General features: G+C 33.4%; 2 protein-coding genes across 2 annotated transcripts; both read right to left on the bottom strand.

Annotated features, from left to right (window-relative positions):
- Positions 1–11,958: 11,958 nt before the first annotated feature.
- On the bottom strand, positions 11,959–15,998 carry LOC139867255 (uncharacterized). The gene is made up of 7 exons (XM_071855600.1): positions 15,935–15,998; positions 15,765–15,901; positions 13,949–14,249; positions 13,052–13,210; positions 12,503–12,798; positions 12,250–12,387; positions 11,959–12,043 (listed from the first exon to the last, which is right to left on the bottom strand). The coding sequence occupies exons 1-6, from the start codon at positions 15,996–15,998 to the stop codon at positions 12,259–12,261; spliced, it is 1,086 nt and encodes a 361-aa protein (XP_071711701.1). The 3' UTR covers positions 11,959–12,043; positions 12,250–12,258.
- A 2,188-nt stretch (positions 15,999–18,186) lies between these two features.
- On the bottom strand, positions 18,187–21,831 carry LOC139866075 (uncharacterized). The gene is made up of 5 exons (XM_071854205.1): positions 21,585–21,831; positions 20,184–20,484; positions 19,927–20,085; positions 19,220–19,515; positions 18,187–18,459 (listed from the first exon to the last, which is right to left on the bottom strand). The coding sequence occupies exons 1-5, from the start codon at positions 21,774–21,776 to the stop codon at positions 18,259–18,261; spliced, it is 1,149 nt and encodes a 382-aa protein (XP_071710306.1). The 5' UTR covers positions 21,777–21,831; the 3' UTR covers positions 18,187–18,258.
- Between the last annotated feature and the right edge of the window lie 1,504 nt (positions 21,832–23,335).

Here is a 23,335-nt window from a genome sequence, read left to right on the forward strand (position 1 = left end):
GTAAGCATAACATGCTTCTTTATGTTGCATGTTAGCCGCTTTTTCTAAATCACGAAGTCCAATATTCGGATATATTGAGTCAAAATAATTTCTTAACCTGTTGCGTAAAATAGCATTTGGGTTCCCCGCAATATATGCGTCAAAGTAAACACATCGTAACTTATGGGTTTCCCAATGTGATATCCCCCATCTTTCAAACGAAAGTCTCTTATAAACCAAGACATTCTTGGAACGTTCTTCGAATGTCTTACAAACTGATCTCGCCTTAAATAGTTGTGCCGAGGAATTCTGACCGACTCTAGACAAGATTTCATCAATCATGTCTCCGGGTAGGTCTCTTAAAATATTGGGTTGTCTATCCATTTTGTGTTTTTAAACTGTAAAATAGACAAGAGTTAGATTCAAAAAAAAAAAAAAAACTTATTAATGTAAGCAATTTTTACATATATCATAAAGCATAAGCACACTATATTACATATATTACACCACACGAATACAACTATCTTATTCCGACTCGCTTGTTTCTTCTTCTTCGGTTTTGGTTCGTTTTGCCAAGTTTCTAGGGATATATGATGTTCCCCTAATACGAGCCGTCGTAATCCACATTGGTTTAGAAAAACCTGGTGGTTTAGAGGTTCCCGGGTCATTGTTACAACTTAAGGACTTCGGGGGTTGACGATACATATAAAGTTCATCGGGGTTGGAATTAGATTTCTCTATTTTTATGCCCTTTCCCTTATTATTTTCTTTTGCCTTTTTAAATTCAGTTGCGGTAATTTCTATAACATCATCGGAATTCTCGTCGGAATCCGATTCATCGGAGAATTGGTAATCCTCCCAATATTTTGCTTCCTTGGCGGAAACACCATTGACCATAATTAACCTTGGTCGGTTGGTTGAGGATTTTCTTTTACTTAACCGTTTTATTATTTCCCCCACCGGTTCTATTTCTTCATCCGGTTCCTCCTCTTCTGGTTCTGATTCTTCTTCCGGTTCCGACTCTTCTTCCGGTTCCTCTTCGGGAACTTGTGAATCAGTCCACGAATCATTCCAATTTACATTTGACTCTTCATTATTATTAGGTGAGTCAATGGGACTTGTTCTAGAGGTAGACATCTATCACATAATATCAAACGCGTTAAGAGATTAATATATCACAAAATATTCACATGTTAAAAATATATAGTTTCCAACAAAATTTGTTAAGCAATCATTTTTCAAGTAAACACGGTCGAAGTCCAGACTCACTAATGCATCCTAACAAACTCGATAAGACACACTAATGCAAAATTCTGGTTCTCTAAGACCAACGCTCGGATACCAACTGAAATGTCCCGTTCTTATTGATTAAAAACGTTCCATATTAATTGATTTCGTTGCGAGGTTTTGACCTCTATATGAGACGTTTTTCAAAGACTGCATTCATTTTAAAACAAACCATAACCTTTATTTCATCAATAAAGGTTTAAAAAGCTTTACGTAGATTATCAAATAATGATAATCTAAAATATCCTGTTTACACACGACCATTATATAATGGTTTACAATACAAATATGTTACAACAAAATAAGTTTCTTGAATGCAGTTTTTACACAATATCATACAAGCATGGACTCCAAATCTCGTCCTTATTTAAGTATGCGACAGCGGAAGCTCTTAATAATCACCTGAGAATAAACATGCTTAAAACGTCAACAAAAATGTTGGTGAGTTATAGGTTTAACCTATATATATCAAATCATAATAATAGACCACAAGATTTCATATTTCAATACACATCCCATACATAGAGATAAAAATCATTCATATGGTGAACACCTGGTAACCGACATTAACAAGATGCATATATAAGAATATCCCCATCATTCCGGGACACCCTTCGGATATGATATAAATTTCGAAGTACTAAAGCATCCGGTACTTTGGATGGGGTTTGTTAGGCCCAATAGATCTATCTTTAGGATTCGCGTCAATTAGGGTGTTTGTTCCCTAATTCTTAGATTACCAGACTTATAAAAAAGGGGCATATTCGATTTCGATAATTCAACCATAGAATGTAGTTTCACGTACTTGTGTCTATTTTGTAAATCATTTATAAAACCTGCATGTATTCTCAACCCAAAAATATTAGATTTTAAAAGTGGGACTATAACTCACTTTCACAGATTTTTACTTCGTCGGGAAGTAAGACTTGGCCACTGGTTGATTCACGAACCTATAACAATATATACATATATATTAAAGTATGTTCAAAATATATTTACAACACTTTTAATATATTTTGATGTTTTAAGTTTATTAAGTCAGCTGTCCTCGTTAGTAACCTACAACTAGTTGTCCACAGTTAGATGTACAGAAATAAATCGATAAATATTATCTTGAATCAATCCACGACCCAGTGTATACGTATCTCAGTATTGATCACAACTCAAACTATATATATTTTGGAATCAACCTCAACCCTATATAGTTAACTCCAACATTCACATATAGAGTGTCTATGGTTGTTCCGAAATATATATAGATGTGTCGACATGATAGGTCGAAACATTGTATACGTGTCTATGGTATCTCAAGATTACATAATATACAATACAAGTTGATTAAGTTATGGTTGGAATAGATTTGTTACCAATTTTCACGTAGCTAAAATGAGAAAAATTATCCAATCTTGTTTTACCCATAACTTCTTCATTTTAAATCCGTTTTGAGTGAATCAAATTGCTATGTTTTCATATTGAACTCTATTTTATGAATCTAAACAGAAAAAGTATAGGTTTATAGTCGGAAAAATAAGTTACAAGTCGTTTTTGTAAAGGTAGTCATTTCAGTCGAAAGAACGACGTCTAGATGACCATTTTAGAAAACATACTTCCACTTTGAGTTTAACCATAATTTTTGGATATAGTTTCATGTTCATAATAAAAATCATTTTCTCAGAATAACAACTTTTAAATCAAAGTTTATCATAGTTTTTAATTAACTAACCCAAAACAGCCCGCGGTGTTACTACGACGGCGTAAATCCGGTTTTACGGTGTTTTTCGTGTTTCCAGGTTTTAAATCATTAAGTTAGCATATCATATAGATATAGAACATGTGTTTAGTTGATTTTAAAAGTCAAGTTAGAAGGATTAACTTTTGTTTGCGAACAAGTTTAGAATTAACTAAACTATGTTCTAGTGATTACAAGTTTAAACCTTCGAATAAGATAGCTTTATATGTATGAATCGAATGATGTTATGAACATCATTACTACCTTAAGTTCCTTGGATAAACCTACTGGAAAAGAGAAAAATGGATCTAGCTTCAATGGATCCTTGGATGGCTCGAAGTTCTTGAAGTAGAATCATGACACGAAAACAAGTTCAAGTAAGATCATCACTTGAAATAAGATTGTTATAGTTATAGAAATTGAACCAAAGTTTGAATATGATTATTACCTTGTATTAGAATGATAACCTACTATAAGAAAAAAAGATTTCTTGAGGTTGGATGATCACCTTACAAGATTGGAAGTGAGCTAGCAAACTTGAAAGTATTCTTGATTTTATGAAACTAGAACTTTTGGAATTTATGAAGAACACTTAGAACTTGAAGATAGAACTTGAGAGAGATCAATTAGATGAATAAAATTGAAGAATGAAAGTGTTTGTAGGTGTTTTTGGTCGTTGGTGTATGGATTAGATATAAAGGATATGTAATTTTGTTTTCATGTAAATAAGTAATGAATGATTACTCATATTTTTGTAATTTTTTGAGATATTTCATGCTAGTTGCCAAATGATGGTTCCCACATGTGTTAGGTGACTCACATGGGCTGCTAAGAGCTGATCATTGGAGTGTATATACCAATAGTACATACATCTAAAAGCTGTGTATTGTACGAGTACGAATACGGGTGCATACGAGTAGAATTGTTGATGAAACTGAATGAGGATGTAATTGTAAGCATTTTTGTTAAGTAGAAGTATTTTGATAAGTGTATTGAAGTCTTTCAAAAGTGTATAAATACATATTAAAACACTACATGTATATACATTTTAACTGAGTCGTTAAGTCATCGTTAGTCGTTACATGTAAGTGTTGTTTTGAAACCTTTAGGTTAACGATCTTGTTAAATGTTGTTAACCCAATGTTTATAATATCAAATGAGATTTTAAATTATTATATTATCATGATATTATCATGTATGAATATCTCTTAATATGATATATATATACATTAAATGTCTTTACAACGATAATCGTTACATATATGTCTCGTTTAAAAATCATTAAGTTAGTAGTCTTGTTTTTACATATGTAGTTCATTGTTAATATACTTAATGATATGTTTTCTTATCATAGTATCATGTTAACTATATATATATCCATATATATGTCATCATATAGTTTTTACAAGTTTTAACGTTCGTGAATCACCGGTCAACTTGGGTGGTCAATTGTCTATATGAAACATATTTCAATTAATCAAGTCTTAACAAGTTTGATTGCTTAACATGTTGGAAATATTTAATCATGTAAATATCAATCTCAATTAATATATATAAACATGGAAAAGTTCGGGTCACTACATCATCTATATCGTAAAACGTTTTCAATATTAAGAAAACTAAATAATTAACCTATCAAGTGACACAAGTCAATCATTGCAAGGTACGCTTTTGATAATTAAACAAGACTCTCCGCTAACCTCTGTCTAATCCTCAATAATAACACTTTTGTTCTTACACGGAATCACTTTATCAAATATTCCGAATACCGTTAAAAGTAAGGGTTTCCTAATTCAAAGTGGACCTTATGACAAAGACTCATAATCCTAAATCAATGTATCTGATAATTCAATCGAATAATATTATCTTTTAATCACATTGATAACTATAATAAACTTAAAGTGAAATAAAATACGTTTATGTACATTATTATATATAATACACATGATTGTTCGTGAATCGTCAGACATGGTCAAAGGGTAACGAATTTCATGAATATAGATTTCAAGGTTTTCGAGACTCAATATTACAGATTTTGCTTATCGTGTCGGATACATATAAAGATTAAGGTTTAAATTTGGTTGAAAATTTCCGGGTCATTACAGTACCTACCCGTTAAAGAAATTTCGTCCCCGAAATTTGATAGAGGTCGTCATAGATAACAATAAGAATGTTTTCATGACGATTATGAGGTGATAATGGAGTTTTATCATTATTGAGAGATATTGATAAAACGATTCGATCATGTGAAGCGTACGAGTGAAGCTATCACAAAAGAGTGAAATGAGTAATTAATATATTCGTTTCAACTGATGATGTAGTTACTATTGATTTTTGAGATTTAAGGGATTTAAATAAAATCTTACGTAATAAGATTTGGTTCTTCGGCGATCAGAATCTTCTTTGATTTAATGCGGCAATCTGTTTCGATTTCTTTGTCGGATATTTCATTATAAATCCACCTCATTCGTTTCCTTATTTCCATATCTCACATCCTATTTTTCTTTAAAGCGTTCGTTAATATGCTCCATCCAGTACTGATTCTTGATATACTCTTAACTTTTATATCTGTCATTCTTCTTTTTCATCTACCACCAGAAGAATCTATTTACTTATACTATACTCTTGTGTTCATAGTGTTTCTAGTTCTCCCGTGTCTCTATATTGCTATCTGCATCGATATACACGGTTTGTAATTTTCGGGGTTATTATCGAGCTTTATATTCTTCATTATTTTTCGGAACTTCATGCTTTCGTTTTCTCTTCCCGACTTCGAGTCAAGCGAGTAATGGTCCGGAATTCGTAGGTATGAAATTTGGAATGAACATAGCTAATACTCTAAGAAAGAAATGGTAATGGAACGATTTTGATTTGTCAAATTACCAGAATATCCTGGAAAAGACCGAGTCATCAAGAAAAATATTTTCTTGATATGTTTAGAGATTAGATAGAATGTAAGAGTCATGTAAATGGCACATGATGATGGTACTGTGAATCATCACATTCCATTAGAAACTCAACATGACTTACTGTAATATAATGACGTTGATCAAGTGTCATTATATTATACTAATTCATGCATCAGTTTCCAACACTACTTCAAAACATTCCTATTTTAAACTCGAAGGTTTTATAATTTAGAAACTAACACAGTTTCTTTTATATTGTAACGCAGATATTACGGAGAGATACATGATCTCAGATAAGAATAGTTGTAAAAATATCTCCAGAAATATGGAGAATATGTATAACGGAAGATATGAAGATATCTTATAATATCTAAGATAAGATGATGATGAAGAATATCATCTGGAAAGGTTTAGAATAAGGAGTAGGGTTCTTACTAACGGTTTCAGCAGGTACTGAATCATTTGAATTCTTTGAAGGCAAGTTTAGTCCTTGTGATTTATCCCCAGCCTCCTTCATATTTTACTCAATCCGTTTTCCTTCTCTGTTTCTGAGCTTTACCAACACACTGTACTTTATCGTCAAACTTTTGACTGTTAAAGTCGTTTACAGTTTTTGCTGCTTCATCAGCATTTCAAGAACTAGTCTGTAGTTCAGGGTGTTTTTCAGGAACTTCACATTCAAGTGTGTAATTCTTGGGGATAGACGTTATGAATATAACTGGAGAAGTTATGCGAGATTTTCAAAATACTGATTGCGGATTCCGTCAAAGAGATGACGAGTTGCTGGTACATCTGCAGATGATGTCGTGGAATATAAACGTTCTCTGGTAACGACGGCGAAAGGGCAACGTATATATATCGAGGTTATAATAATACTAGTTTTACTGAGAAGTCAAAGTTAACTTGCTGGAGCTGTGACAAAATTGGCTACTTTGAAAAGGAATCGTAAGGTTGTTTTTGCTAATAAATGGTAAAGAATTCAACACGGGTACATGTTAAACTATGAATTTGGGTTCGAGAGTTTTTCAGGTGCATAAATCTTTTCTTCTGTAGATGAAGTGCGATTGGTTAAATTTCTCGGTCGAGGTGTTTTCAAGAATCGTGAAAGGTTTGAACGCGGATTATAATTGTCAAGATACGAATGAGGTTTAAAATGAGATCAAGTGGCAAACTTGTAGAATTGTTTAGTTTCATATGTTATAATCAATATTTTAATTCATTTTAATTGTCCAAAGTTAGCAGTCCAATAGTTCAATTGTCCAATAGTCCAATATATTCATATATAATTTAATGTATATAATATTCGAATTAATTAATACGTATCGTGACCCGTGTACCGGTCTCAGTTTTGATCACAACTCAAACTATATATATATTTTGGAATCAACCTCAACCCTGTATAGCCAACTCCAACATTCACATATAGAGTGTCTATGGTTGTTCCGAAATATATATATAGATGGGTCGATATGATAGGTCGAAACCTTGTATACGTGTCCCGTTATTTAAAGTGCGTAAAATAAATACAGAAATTAAATGACGATAAATAAAATTGCGAGAATGTAAATTACGAGAATATAAATTGCGATAATTAAATTACAGTAAATAAAATATAACCAGTTAGCTAGGAACAGTTAGCGTGGATTCTTAACAATATTTCAATTAGTTAGTTCGTTTGTTTCTAACAAATTTTACTTTGTCCGATGTTTTCTTCATTATGCCACTTTGTTGGATTCTGATAGGTAAAAATCCAAATATGAAATTTGAATGGAAATGGTCACTCTGTGGTGAATGGATACGTATATCGATGAATGTAAGTAGGATAGTAAATGACCGTTGAATCAGATTCGAAGAATGTACAGTGTAACTTATTAATGTGAAATCTAAATATTCCTCGAGTATTACCTACCCGTTAAAATATTTTCACCATTAACAGTTTGTACGAAAGAATTTTTAATTACAATCTTTATGAAAATATACTTACATATATATTTTCTTCAGATGTAATCATGGATTTAATGAGTCAATAAGATATTAAACTCATTGGATTTATCGTTAGTACTTGATTACATGATCTCTAAAATATTAGAGATTACATAATCGCCATGTCGAACGAAGATAAGTGAGGTAGAATGATACGTAAAGCGAAGATAATCGATATAGAACGATATGTAGAACAAGGATCACACTCGAAGTAAATATGGTGATATTGAAGCGTGCGATGTAGATATCCGAGGTACAGATTGTGATGTTGAGGTTTACGACGTGGTTGTGGTTGGGGGTGATAAGGGTACTGTTGGCGTTAATGATGGTGGTACGGATTATGCTGCTGGTGTTGCTGCTGGTGTTTGTAACCTTCGCACCATATTCTCCAAAGCCACTACCCGAGTGCGAAGTTTGTTAACTTCTGCTAGTATACCGGGATGATTGGCGGTTGGAGCAAGCGGATGAATAAGATTCGAAATATGGGAAAGTATATAATCGTAACGAGACACTCTAGAAATGAGAGAGAAAATGGTGTTTCGAACAGGTTCGCCGGTAAGTGCTTCAGGTTCCTCGCCAAGAGGACAATTTGGTGGATGGAAGGGATCTTTGATGTGAAATGATTTTCAGATATCGAATAATATTCTAACTATATAGAATATCTATGTATATATATTTCTAAAGATTTCGTAGACTACAGAGGAATTTACGGTATATGTCAGGCAAGTCTACAGATTCGCTAAGATATGAAGTATCAGATACGCTAAGATATGAAATTTTTCTATACACTATCAATGCAGTAAATGCAGTAAGACGTGTCTAGACTTAAGAATGATAAGCAGGCAATTCCCTAAGGATGATAAGTAGGTGATTTCTGACTAGATATGATAAGAAAAACTTTTGGCATGTAGACACGGTCAAAGTCCAGACTCATTAATGTATCCTAACAACTACTAGTCAGACACACTAATGCAAGACCTGGTTCGCTAAGACCACCGCTCTGATACCATTCTGTAACACCCCAGGTAAAACGTTCCCCGTAGCATGATATTGTCCGCTTTGCAGAGATAGGGACGTACCCTTGTCTCCCCCGTAGGTTGCTCACGGATTTTTCTTGGCAACCACACACGACGAACACTTTCCCAGGAGGTCACCCATCCTGGTAGTGCTCTCGCCTGAGCACGCTTAACTGCAGAGTTCTCATGGGATCTGCTGCGCTTGTGGTCCCAAAACGCGTCATGCTAGGAAAGGTCTCCACACCCTTATAAGGCATGCTTCGTTCCCCTCTCCAACCGATGTGGGACGGATGTAACACGGGTGTTACAATGGAATGGTATCAGAGCCAGGCCCCGGACCAAACGTGCACAGCGAGGACGCTGTGTCCCATTAGGGGGGAGGATTGTAACACCCGTGTTACATCCGTCCCACATCGGTTGGAGAGGGGAACGAAGCATGCCTTATAAGGGTGTGGAGACCTTTCCTAGCATGACGCGTTTTGGGACCACAAGCACAGCAGATTCCATGAGAACTCTGCAGTTAAGCGTGCTCAGGCGAGAGCACTACCAGGATGGGTGACCTCCTGGGAAAGTGTTCGTCGTGTGTGGTTGCCAAGAAAAATCCGTGAGCAACCTACGGGGGAGACAAGGGTACGTCCCTATCTCTGCAAAGCGGGCAATATCATGCTACGGGGAACGTTTTACCTGGGGTGTTACAATGGTGAGTTTCATTTGATCCCTTTTACTCTTTACATTTTTGGGCTGAGAATACATGCAAATGCTTTATTAACTGTTTTACAATATTTATATGCGTGAGTTTCATTTGCCTTTTTACCCTTTATATTTTTGGGCTGAGAATACATGCGCTGCTTTTATAACTGTTTTACGAAATAGACACGAGTAAATGAAACTACATTCTATGGCTGGATTATTAAACCGAATATGCCCCTTTTTATTAAGTCTGGTAATCTAAGAATTAGGGAACAGACACCCTAATTGACGCGAATCCTAATGATAGATCTATCGGGACCAACAAGCCCCATCCAAAGTACCGGATGCTTTAGTACTTCGAAATTTATATCATGTCCGAAGGAGGATCCCGGAATGATGGGGATATTCTTATATGCATATTGTGAATGTCGGTTACCAAGTGTTCAATCCATATGAATGATATTTTTGTCTCTATGCATGGGACGTATGTTATGAGAAATGAAAATATGAAATCTTGTGGTCTATTAAAATTATGAAATGATTATCTATGTTAAACTAATGAACTCACCAACCTTTTGGTTGACACTTGAAAGCATGTTTATTCTCAGGTATGCAATAAATCTTCCGCTGTGCATTTGCTCATTTTAAGGACATTACTTGGAGTCATTCATGGCATATTTCAAAAGACGTTGCATTCGAGTCTTCGAGTTCATCAAGATTATTATTAAGTCAATTATAGTTGGATATATTATGAAATGGCATGCATGTCGTCAACTTTCGTTGTAAAGAAAAGATTGTCTTTTAAAATCGAATGCAATGTTTGTAAGATGTATCATATAGAGGTCAAGTACCTCACGATGTAACCAACTGTTGTGAATCGTTTATAATCGATATGGACTTCGTCCGGATGGATTAGGACGGGTCTTTACAATATTCGCGTAATTTTGCCTTTAAAATCCGAGGAGGTATCATGAGCCGTATCAACCTAAAAAGAAGAAACGTTTCAAAACTGTTATTATTTTAGCGATATAATTTTCAAAGTTGACATGGTATATATCCTAGTGCATCGGTTCAAGTAAATGGCAATGTGTTTGCGTCAAGGTTTAGAGGTTGCAAGGTTTCATAATATGGTTACTTCGACCTCAACTTTGACATGGTTACAAGGTTTATGGTTTCTGTTTGTGGGGAGATCATCTTGTTGGGTTTCGTTGAATGGATTCTTTCAAGTTTTGTTTCAAATTTGAAAGTTATTTAACGGGTTTCCTTAACATTATTTAGTTTTATCTCAATGGATTTAATTGTTGTCATGTATAATTCTTTGTTTAGCTTAATAAATTTGTAGAAGACAAGCTCAATAGTTTTTGTTGTTTTTATTCATGTGGTTAGATCTAGCGATGAAGCTTACTGTTTATATTTTGTTTGAGGCCTTTTAACTTACAATGATAAATTTCAGGATTTTTCTAAAAAAGAAAAAATGTATTATTATTATTATTATTATTATTATTATTATTATTATTATTATTACTATTACTATTATTACTATTACTATTATTACTATTCGTCGCCGTTTGAATATGAGTTACACATTTTAGTAACTCTCCTAACATGCATGTATGTATGTCTTCAATTTGCTTACAATTTTTAATATGATTAACACCAGTTCTCATTTTATCTTTCTTTCTTTTTTCAGTTTTTTTAAAACTTTTTTGAAATATTATCATTATAAATTTCTTACATTTTAGGGAGTACTAACTTTTTATATGCGTATTGTAATTATAAACTATCAAAAAGCGATCAATGTATATAACAGAACTTACTCTTGTTGCAAACAATTTCTAGCAGCTATGAGTGGATTATTCACTACTACTGAAACAATGTTTAAGTTATCGAGTGTGGTTATCTCCCGCACCAACGTAGGGCATTACTTACTCGTTCACTCAAAATTGCACTATTTATTGCATATCTTTAAAAATATGTTAGTATTACCGATACCAAAACTCATCCATTTGCCCAAAATCATCGTCTATATGCTAAACTTGCCCATTTTCATTTGACATCCATTTTCCAATCTAACCATTTTGCTACCTCTGTTGACAAGTCATACCTCTAACAGGAGCACCAGCCACTAATGCCAATCCCATCTATGACACTCTTCTTAAAAAACTTTCAACTCAACGCTACATCAACACATTTTTACAAAGACTAATGAAAAACTTAACCATGTTTGTGGCATAATGTTAAAGAATAACTATTACTTGACCAGAAAATGTTATGAGATTCTATTTAAGACAAATATCATTAAATCTAAGATCTAGATTACAAAGGCTACTCACTGTAAGGTGCAGAGCGATATCGAAAATGGTGTCTAAGAAAAAAAGAAAGAAAAACACGTACATCACCAAGACTTGCAAGAACGGGCACAATGTAGCCTTCGACCAAATAAGTAGAAGCTGCAAAACATAACAAACACACAACCATATAAACTGCAGATACGTGGCCCTCAACTAAACAAGCGGCAAACGAAACGTAGCTCTAAAAGTTGCATATCATCCGGATTGTGGAAAACAGAATGCATATTATACGTGTGATGTTATACAACATTATCACGTAAAATACAGACTATTCAAAATTGGGAGAGTTAATCTTTGATACTGACCTAAATCAATTATCTTCCGTTGGCACTGACCATATTTCTGATTGAGTTCAAACGACTGTACTCGTTTGCTGCAACCTTCGTCTTTTTGAATGTAACAACCGCTTTCTCCAGGTCTTTCTGGGATAATGGTCTTGAACACTGCATATAGACAATCGAAACGTATCATAATAATTAGCTTTCGATTAAAGTCAAAGAGTTCTTTATATCTGATACAAATAAATCTCTCTCGAATTACGAATCAAGAGATACTAACGTTTGACGACTTCCCCTTCTTCTCATTATCAAGTAGATCTCTTATCGGATAATAAGCCGCTTTCTTGCATAGCTCTATCAGATCTGAGCCAGTATAATCTTCACAAATTGAAGCTATGAAGTCAAGGTCTATATTTTTATTTACTTTCTCGCCCTTCAAGATCACCTTTAAAATCGCAGCCCTTTCTTTGCGGTCAGGTACCCCAATTTCGAATGACTGCGGTAAACGTCTAAGTATTGCTTCGTCAAGCTCTGAAGGACGATTAGTTGCCGCAAGAACCATCACTCTAGCATTCTCTACATAAAACCACAACTCAACTTTCACATTTACAAAGTTGTACTATTTGTGTAGTTATATGCCTTAAAAAGGAAAAAAACTTTTTAACAACATATATAGTCTTTTATAAATAGAGTTCCATTTTTTAAGTTCTTTTAACACCTGTATTAAATTTGGAGACTTTATGCTGGTATAAAGAGTAAGAGTGTAAGAAACTGTCTTAAAGAGTAGTATTTAAAACAGAGATATCAAGATTATCTGGAGAAAACTTACGGTCTGTTGTAAAACCATCCCATAATGCCATAAACTCGGTCTTCATACTGGTTAATGCTTCATATTCTGTAGTTCTGCGCTGACTAAGAAAGCTATCAACCTCATCGATAAATATTATGGCAGGCTGGAGCTTGTGTGCCAAACTAAAAACAGCAGCCACTGCAAATAACAATCATCACCACTAAAACAATACTTTGTGAAGAGAGAAAATATCTATGTACAAGGTAACAATATCTTGTCCAATACTTAAAAATAACTATCTGCAATCAAAGGGAAGCATTAGAATAAGAAGAACGAAATAGTAGTTACACAAGCGGGTTTTGATCCATTTACAGATGGGTTATACGTTAATGAACATATAGAAAACCATATTGGTTGTCCACTATGTAAGGGTTACATAAAACTGAATAATTAAGCGTTGAATGATTTATAATCTGAATGACTTAAAGGTTCCGAATGAAGTTGGTTCTCTTTGATAATCATTTTGAATGAACAATTTGAATGATATAATATTACATAACTAATATTTTGCATGAATAAAAGGACATTATAGTTGATTAATAAGTGTTCTTGATATAATTTTAAGAGGACATTACCAAAAAATTATGTGTTTAACGGTTAAGAGAATATTTTAACTCTGAAACCATTCAGAACCATACGTCATAGAGGTCAGAAACAAACGCGTTGAATGCTGAATGTTGCATCATTTAGCGTTGAATCATTCAATCAAGAGGTAATCATACGCACCCTACAAAAATAAGTAGAAACTAACCTGTTGAATAAGATGATAACCCGTTTTAGAAGTGTGTTTGGTATTGCTTATCTACTATTAAAATAACCAAATTAATACTTGAAGAAGCAATCATAGGACCCGACAGAAAGGCTTCAAGAACTCACCGAGTTTTTGTGCATCTCCAAACCACTTGCTCATAAGATCTGATAATCTGACATTAATGAAAACAGCCCCGGATTCTTTCGCGATAGCTTTTGCAAGCATAGTCTTACCTGTACCAGGTGGACCATACAACAAAATACCTTTTTGAGGACCAAGAAGCTTCCCATAAGAAAAAAGCTCGGGCCTACGCAAAGGTAATATGACCAATTCATATAGTGATTGCTTGATAGATTCCAACCCTCCAATGGAGTTAAACTCCACATCAATGTGATCAGGGTTTATCACATTGCATGCAATGACATCCTGTTAAGCATCAAAATTTAGGAACAACTAATCAAACAACTTATTAGAAACTACATACTTGTTTTGCACATGACACCCCTTTCCTAAGAAAATTCTCTTGTACAGCACAAAAGTGTGTTACAAAAAAAAGGGTGCTAAGTAGAAAAACAGTAAGTTTCAATTTATACTGGCTGCCTGTCATCCTAACAATGTTACATCCTCTGCTTTTTATCGGAGGTCATATACTTAGTTACATATTTTAGCAAGAATTGAGAGCTATTTACATACATAAAATCATTCGGACTCAAGCTACAAACAATAAATGTACAAAGTACACGAGTTCAGTTTTTGCGGTTTTTTTTTTTTTTTTTTTTTTTTTTTTTTTTTTTGAAAGGCAAACTCACACACCCACCTAAATCTAACTCGAATATATACACCACGAATTGTCCTAAGCAGGACTCGAACCCTCAACCTCAGTTTTTGCGGTTTATGAGCTTAAAATCTTAAATGCATAAGCTTATGGTATTATACAACTAATGAGCTCAAATTGGCAAGCTCATACACTCTTAAAAATATGCTTATCCGATTATCTACATTGCAGTAAGTCCCTAACCCGAAGAAATAAACTTACCAAACACCCTCACCTTAACATGAAAAATTATACTACTACTATGTTCATATACTAGTTTACACCCGCAACTTCGTGGAATTAATAATTAATAATCAACAATCATAAATAATTAATTTAATTATAAATAATAATAATGATAATAATAAGTTTTCTTTTTATATATACAATAAAGATATTTGAGTTTGTTATGGCTTTTACATATAGGAGAAAGATTTGAATTTGTTACAAATCATCAATGGTTAAATTCAAATCAATTGTTAAAATTTCAAATTAAGGGTTGAATTGAACAGAGACAAAATAATGACATCATCATGCTAATCAATAATTAAAAATCATAGTTATGAACTAATCTAAAGGTCAATATTTTTTATTCTGTTTTTTTTTAAAGGCAAGTAAGTTTTATATATAAAAAAAGAAGTACACGAAATACACTAGCAAGTAGCTAGATAAGACACGAGACCGCACAAACGCACACGAGACCACACACAAACACACGAAAAAAATGCACTAAACAAACAAAGCTCGAAGCATTAAAGGGACACAAGCACGAAATTATATTCAATCTTTTATTCAATCTTCTAACAAAAGATGACATAATACTAACATGTTTGCAAGTGAAATTATGTTTCTCCCATACATACATGCATACATTCATACAATTATATATTATATATTTATATATACATATACATAATACATATAACATAAAAAATACTACGCGTACTATTCAATTGCAGATGGCTACTAAATTTCCCCCCAACAATATCACATATTTCAACATCAAAGTATCACTATCATAAACCTAAATCCTAAATATTAATGTACTTCCTAAAAGCATAAAACAGAAAATAATAACAATATTGAATATTGTTGATTTATGTTAACAATAATAATAATAATAATACCTCATAAGGATTAGTTTGAATAAGGGGACGTCCTAATCGTTTAGAAATTTCTTTCTTTTGTTCAATGGCCTTTTTAGAAGCTTCTCGATTATGATCAACATGTTTTAACCCTGCAAACAGAGCCAAACAACTTAGAGCTGCAAACAGAACCAAACAATATAGAGCTGTACTCGCTCTCGCTGCATACAACACAAGTTCTTGTAAATGCTTTGTTTCAGTTGATGTATCATTCATCTTTTTATCCAATTAATTAATAATTAATACTCCAATGAATAAAGTTTTTCAGTTGATGGAACGCACGTACACCGTGATGCTTTAATCGCGAACCCTTTCATCATTCACAAGTCTTGGATTTCAATGTACGATGTGAGCCCGATAACTTAAGGCCCAATTGTGGTCCAAAATGTTTTTTTTTTTTTTTTTTGGTAAGCGAGTAAACCCTCCTATGAACGAGTACATTGGCTTCCCATAGAAGGTAAAACCCCGGGTAATCAAGCCCCCTGAGCGCGAGACCTGGTACCGGGTGAATTGCGCATTATGCGCACCCTCTAGTCACACTCTCTTTTTGAACAATTTGGCATAGTCAGGAATTGAACCCGGGTGATGTGCATAAATTATATATTTTATTTATTATTTAGTTGCATGTGATGTAACAATAAACTTTGCTAGAAAAACTTCTTAAGAATACAAGAACAAAGAAAGGAAAGGAAGGAGATGAGAAGTAACACCTACAATTGTGAAAATAGTCAATGGTGCAAATTTAAAGACTTACATACATGACTTATTTCTATTACACAATTTATTATGCAAGTAGTATTCATATTGATATATGACACTAGCATGCTATAAGTAAAATGAAGTGATATCAAGTAACAAAATTGATCATCCACGTACACAAGTTAGAGTCATCTGTTTGAAGACTTATTTCTCAATATCATAACATTCCCATTTAGATGACAATTTGGTTTCATTAAAGATCATCTACATTCTAGTACTGTCTTGTTAAAAATGTTGCTATAAAAAACTCGGTGGAAAAACACTTTAGTGAATGGAAAAATAGTGCATCATCATAGAGTTACCCGAAATTAGACATCCTTGAGATGTTACATATTTTGAACTTGCATCGTGCCAAAACTATGAGCATGTTTTCCGAATATACCGGTCAGTAGTGCTTTAATAAAAAGATTAGCAAAGCTGTTGCTAGATTGAACATATCTCATTTCAATCTGGTTGTCCTTGGTTGTCCTTAATAAGCTATTTGTATATGAGAAAAAAAAAATAGGAAGTTCAGTCACTTCTAAAATACACTTCATTTGTGTGACAGAGATGCATTATCTTCATGAATTGTTGGACTTTTCTCATGTTTTAAGAGTCAATAATAAGTTGTGTCATTGATCGCATATTCTCGAGTAACTTCATGTAATGTAATAACTTTGGCATGATATGAGTAGTTCACTAAATACTTGACTCACTAACACCTTCAATTGAAACAACTCGAACTAATAACTTTGGCATGATATGAGTAGTTCACTAAATACTTGACTCACTAACACCTTCAATTGAAACAACTCGAACTAATATTTCGAGAGTGTGTTCAAACACGTCGTCTATATACTAAACTTGCCCATTTTGACTTGACATCCATTTGCTCAACACATTTTACAAAGACTAATGAAAGACTCAACCATGTTTGTGGCATAATGTTAAAGAATAACTATTACTTGGCCAGCAAATCTTAGAGATTCTATTCTAAGACAAGTATTACTAAACCTAAGACCTAGATTACAAAGGCTACTCACTATAAGGTGCAGATTGATATTGAAAATGGTACTTGAAAAAAAAAAAAAAAAAAAAAAAAAAAAAAAAACACATCACCAAGACCCACAGATGGGGGCACAATGTAGCCTTCGACCAAACAAGTACAAGCTGGAAAACATAACAAACACATAACAATATAAACTGCAGATACGTAAATGTCATCCGAACCAGCCTCAGCCATTAGAATCTGCGGAAACATTACAAGCAGAACAGATAATTAAAGCAGTCAGAATTGAACATTCGTAGCCTTATCTCCCGATACGAATTGACAACCTAAGACCAGAAAACCTCACAAAAGCAAGACACAAGAAGATAGCGAATTCTCTTCAACCATAGCTTTAACACTATGTTAAACACACAACATCCAAGAAAACAGACAAATATGGCTGTTGTTTATACCGCAATCCTCTTTAACCATAGTTTTAATACGGCGTTAGTAACATACTAAACCTGAACAAAGTGTTAGCATTCAAATTTTGACCAAATCTAACAAGTTACATCAGGTTACAGATATCATACACCCAAATCAAATTCTGTTATCATATAGATACAGAAGTCAGGGCAAACAAAACGTAGCTCTAGAAGTTGCATATCATCCAGACTATGGATAACGAAATGCATATTAAATTATAGACTATTCAAAATTGGGAGAGTTAATCTTTAATACTGAACTAAATCAATTATCATGACTATCAGATTTCATGTTCAGAATCTTGGAAAGCTCACTAATCGCAGAGTCAACTTCAACGGTTTCCCTTGGCACTGACCATATTTCTGATTGTGAGTTCAAACCACCGTACTCGTTTGCTGCAACCCTCGTCGTTTTGGATGTAACAACCGCTTTCTCCAGGTCTGCCTGGGATAATGGTCTTGGACACTGCATATAGACAACGGAAATGTATGATAATCAGCTTTCAATTTGAGTCGAACAGTTCTTTATATATGATACAAATGAATTTTCTCTATATACGAATCAAGTGCACTACAAATGGATGGGGCAAAATGGGTAGTTCAAGTAACGAGTTAAAACATATACACGCCATCCCATTACAAGTGTCCATAATTTTTCAATTTTGACTGTAAATTTCTTTGCTTGTGTTATATAATCTTGATAAAAGTTATATTAACAAAAACACCTTTAAAACCCACAAAGTTCATATAATTTTCATCAAATATCATATAACACAAATAAACATATTTAAAGTCAAAGTTGAAAACATAAGACTTTTTTAAGTCAATAGTGGACACTTATCATGGGATGGATGGATTATATTTATTTTAGTTGTGATTAAACGAATCAAATTGGGATCGACCTGAAACACCTCTTGCCGATATTTTTTCCCCTTTATTAAACAGTACTGTGATAAACTTGATGATTAAAAAAAAAAAGTTACGAAAACAAAAACCAAAGTTTTTGAACAAACCATACACTATGGTCGATGGGGCATTCGGGTTTGTACTCAAAAACCAAAACTGATGATCATAGTGTATGGTTCGTTCATAATAAAACTATTCTAGCTTCTAATTTAGACAGTTTAGTAGGTTGGATGCATTAGATGCACTTTAGGAGCCTTTCAGCTCATTTGACTCATTAGCTTGACTGTTTTGACATATATAATGGACATAGAGATACTAACATTTGGCGATTTCCCGTTCTTCTCATTATCGAGTAGATCTCGTATCGGGAAATAAGCTGCTTTCTTGCAGAGCTCAACCAGATCTGAGCCAGTATAATCTTCACAAACTGAAGCTATAAAGTCAAAGTCAATATTGTCATCTACTCTTTCATCCTTCAAGATCACCTTCAAAATAGCAGCCCTTTCTTTGCAATCAGGCACCCCAATCTTAAATGCCTGCGATAGACGTCTAAGTATTGCTTCATCAATCTCTGAAGGACGATTAGTTGCTGCAAGAACCATCACTCGAGCATTCTCTACATAAAACAACAACTCAAACTTTCAAATGGGCCCGAATTTACACTACCATAGGCCCAGTCCCATAAAGTTTAGTATTTGTCATCTACATATCACTCGACTTACTGTTTTATACGGGTCACATAATTTCAAAAGTACATAATTGTATAATTTGTGTATTTATATGCCTTACAAAAAGAAAATAACTTTTTAACAAGATATAAAGTCCTCATAAATGAGTTCCATTCTTAAGATATTCAAACGTATTAGATTTGAAGGATTTTTTTTCCAACTATCATAATATCATATACAGTCCCTTCTCCAAAATAGGACTGCTTTAGCAAGAATTTTAGGGAACGGACTAGGTCTGGATTTTATGCTGGGACAAACAGTAAGACAGAGATATCAAGCTTATGTGGAAAAAAACTTACGGTCTGTAGTAAAACCGTCCCATAATGCCATAAACTCCGTCTTCATACTGTTTGATGCTTCAAAGTCTCCACTTTTGCGTTGACCAAGAAAACTATCAACCTCGTCGATGAAAATTATGGCAGGTTGGAGCTTGTGTGCCAAACTGAAAGTAGCAGCCACTGCAAATAACGATCATCACCACTAACAAATACTTTACAAAGAGAGAAAATAATTAAAGATAAGGTAACAATATCCTGTGCAATACTAAACCACTCACCAAGTTTTTGTGCATCTCCAAACCACTTGCTCATAAGATCTGATACTCTCACATTAATGAAAACAGCCCCCGACTCTTTCGCAATAGCTTTTGCAAGCATAGTCTTCCCTGTACCAGGTGGACCGTACAACAAAACACCTTTTTGAGGACCAAGAAGCTTCCCGTAAGAAAAAAGCTCGGGCCTACGTAAAGGTAATATGACCAATTCGTATAGTGATTGCTTGATTGATTCCAACCCTCCAATGGAGTTAAACTCCACATCAATGTGATCAGGGTTTATCACATTGCAAGCAATCACATCCTGTTATACATCGAACATAAGCAAAAACTAATCAAATGATTATTCGATATTAAAGTTGTTTTGCACACAACACTCAACAGTTGTTTTCAATTTTTGCAGCATATTTTACCGATGTGGCAGCCATACAGGCTGCATGTCATCTTAATCATGTTATATCGTCGGCTTTTTATCGGAGTTCAAATACATAGTTACAAATTATAGCAAAAACTGACAGCTATTTACACACATAAAACCATTCGGACTCAAGCTACATACAACAATAGTACAAAGTATACGGGTTCAGTTTTTGCGGTTTATGAACTTAATTACTTAACAATGAGCTCAAATTGGAAAGCTCCTAAACCCTTAAAAATAAGCTTATCCGATTATCTACATTGCAGTAAGTCCCGAATCGGGAGAAATAAACTTACCCAAACACCTCACCTGAACATGAAAATTTATACTCCGTACTACTTTGTTCATATATACAATGTTTGCAAGTTAAATCATATTTCTCCAATACATACATTTATACAATTATATATAAAAAAAAAAAAAAAAAAAAAACATTTTTACAATTATATACAGACATACATGTAACATAAGATGATACCACTATTCTATTGCTACTTAATCCTCCCAAGTCAGGGCGAAAATTAGAAGGGACAGAGGGGGGCCAGTGGATTTGAAATTTTTAGTGCAAAATTTTGAATTTTTTATTTTGCCCACAATTGATCTTTTTTTTTTTTTCCCAAACCCTCCATATTTTGCCCCAAAACTTTCATATTATGCTCAAAAACCTCCAAATTTTACCCAAAAACTTCCATATTTTGCCAAAAATATCCATATTTTACCCAAAAAAATTTGCTACGCATTTAGAAAAAATTTCACCCCTGGTGGAAAAAAATTCCTGCTTATCGCCACCAGTGTGCTCCCAACAATATCAAATATTTCAACATCAACGTATTTACATGAAAAAAAATAATGTACAATAAAATTATACATAAAACCCAAAATCCTAATTACTGTTGTACTTCCTAAAAGCATAAAACAAATAAAATGTAAAATGATAACAATATATTGAAATTGAAAATTGTTGATTATGATAGCAATAATTATACCTCGTAAGGATTAGTATGAACAAGGGGACGACCTAATCGTTTAGAAATTTCCTTTTTTTGTTCAATGGCTTTTTTAGAAGCTTCTCGATTAGGATCAAGATGTTTCAACCCAACAAACAGAACCAAACAACTTAGGGCTGCACTCGCTGCATACAACACAAGTTCTTGTAAAAACCTTGTTTCTCCTTTCATTTTCTTTTTATCCAATTGATTGATGAAGTTTTACAGTGGGGTTTAAATGGAATTTGCTTTTTGAGTGTACGTGTTCAAGGTGGAACTTGATTTTTGGTGGTGATACTGGAACGCAAACGTACACGTGTAATGATTTGAATGGATAACCATTTCGTCTTTCGCAAGTCTTGGATTTGTTGTACGTGTGAGCCCAATAACTTACGGCCCAATAGCAGCCCAACTGTAATTTATAATTATGCTTCAAGGATGGTTTAACGATCGTATTTCTACAATACGAATCGGGTTTCTTTCCGAATGTGTGTACGTACGTGACAATTGATCGCGAAGTTTGTTAATATCTTTGGGTGATGCCGACAACTTGTCTTTTTAAAAAAGAATATATTAAGTATTATTATAATTATATTGAAAATTTAGCTTTTCTATATACATATTATACATAAATTTTTATATTATCAGTCGACTTATATATTCAATTTTGAACCCTAATGTACATTTCCAACGTTTATATATTTTAAATGTGTTCTCTAAAACATTCAAAACTAACATTATATCAATATCATTGAATAGTGAAAAGGAAATAAATCAATTTGTGTCCACACACAAATTTAAGAGCTAGTTATAAATAAAAGAAGAAAATAAATAAATATTCCTAACTATTCAGAATCACACAATTAATACTTTTTTCCCAATTGACATAAAGCAAGTCAAACAACAACTAATTTGACATTGACATTAATTTTCCAATAGGAAGATTTGTGATATGAGTTTTAGTGCATAGTGTATTTTTATGGCGTGAATTTGAATATGTAATATGACTATGTGGTGTGAATTTGAGTCTATAATATGAAATTATCTATTAATTTATTATAAAAAAGTATGAAATATAATAAGAAAAATGATATGGCTACGTTTAATCATACCATAAATAATATATTTTCCTTTTTATAACTTAAACTTGCCATGAATATTATTATTGCCAAAATTATATAAGAAAAATAGATATTAAAAAATGAACAATTATACTTTGTAATTAATTAAAGAGAGTTTACAAACTTAATTATAGTAAATTTAAACGTAGCCCTAAAGACTATGTTTAGTATTGTCCATAAAATAAATTTTCAATCAAAAACAAGAAGCAAAAATTAGCTAAGTTTTTTTAATTTCATATATTAGATCATTATTAATTATTAATATAATAATTCATTATTGACTTTGTTGATTACTAGAGAAAATTCGACCGCGCGTTGCTGCGGTTGTATTCGACGCGCGGTCGAATTTGGATATACGTTGTTTGGTACCTAGTTTGTTGGACGTGTATGTATATGTATGTAAAGCTTTTTTAACAATGTTCGTTTCGCGTATAGTTAGTCGCGTTGTGTTCGTAAAATTATTTCGAGTTGAACGGTGGTCTCGGAAAAATTTAACTCGCACCGAGCGAGAATATAGGGTCCGTTATTTAGCGTTTTTTTAACGATTTCCGTTTCGCGTGTAGTTAGTCCCGTTGGGTTTTTGAGATTTTTTAGAGATGAACGGTGGTCTCGAAAAAATTTAATTCGCAC

The sequence above is a fragment of the Rutidosis leptorrhynchoides genome, chromosome 9 (genome assembly GCF_046630445.1).
Source record: "Rutidosis leptorrhynchoides isolate AG116_Rl617_1_P2 chromosome 9, CSIRO_AGI_Rlap_v1, whole genome shotgun sequence".
NCBI lineage: Eukaryota > Viridiplantae > Streptophyta > Magnoliopsida > Asterales > Asteraceae > Rutidosis > Rutidosis leptorrhynchoides.

Excerpts from the sequence above, each read along its gene's own strand:
- LOC139867255 (XM_071855600.1), bottom strand. The coding sequence starts at position 15,998 with ATGAATGATACATCAACTGAAACAAAGCATTTACAAGAACTTGTGTTG. Across the intron at positions 13,211-13,948 it reads TGGAGATGCACAAAAACTCG|TGGCTGCTGTTTTTAGTTTG; the intron begins GTGAGTTCTTGA and ends TGTTATTTGCAG. Across the intron at positions 12,799-13,051 it reads GGATGGTTTTACAACAGACC|AGAATGCTAGAGTGATGGTT; the intron begins GTAAGTTTTCTC and ends GGTTTTATGTAG.
- LOC139866075 (XM_071854205.1), bottom strand. The coding sequence starts at position 21,776 with ATGAAAGGAGAAACAAGGTTTTTACAAGAACTTGTGTTGTATGCAGCG. Across the intron at positions 20,086-20,183 it reads TGGAGATGCACAAAAACTTG|TGGCTGCTACTTTCAGTTTG; the intron begins GTGAGTGGTTTA and ends CGTTATTTGCAG. Across the intron at positions 19,516-19,926 it reads GGACGGTTTTACTACAGACC|AGAATGCTCGAGTGATGGTT; the intron begins GTAAGTTTTTTT and ends TGTTTTATGTAG.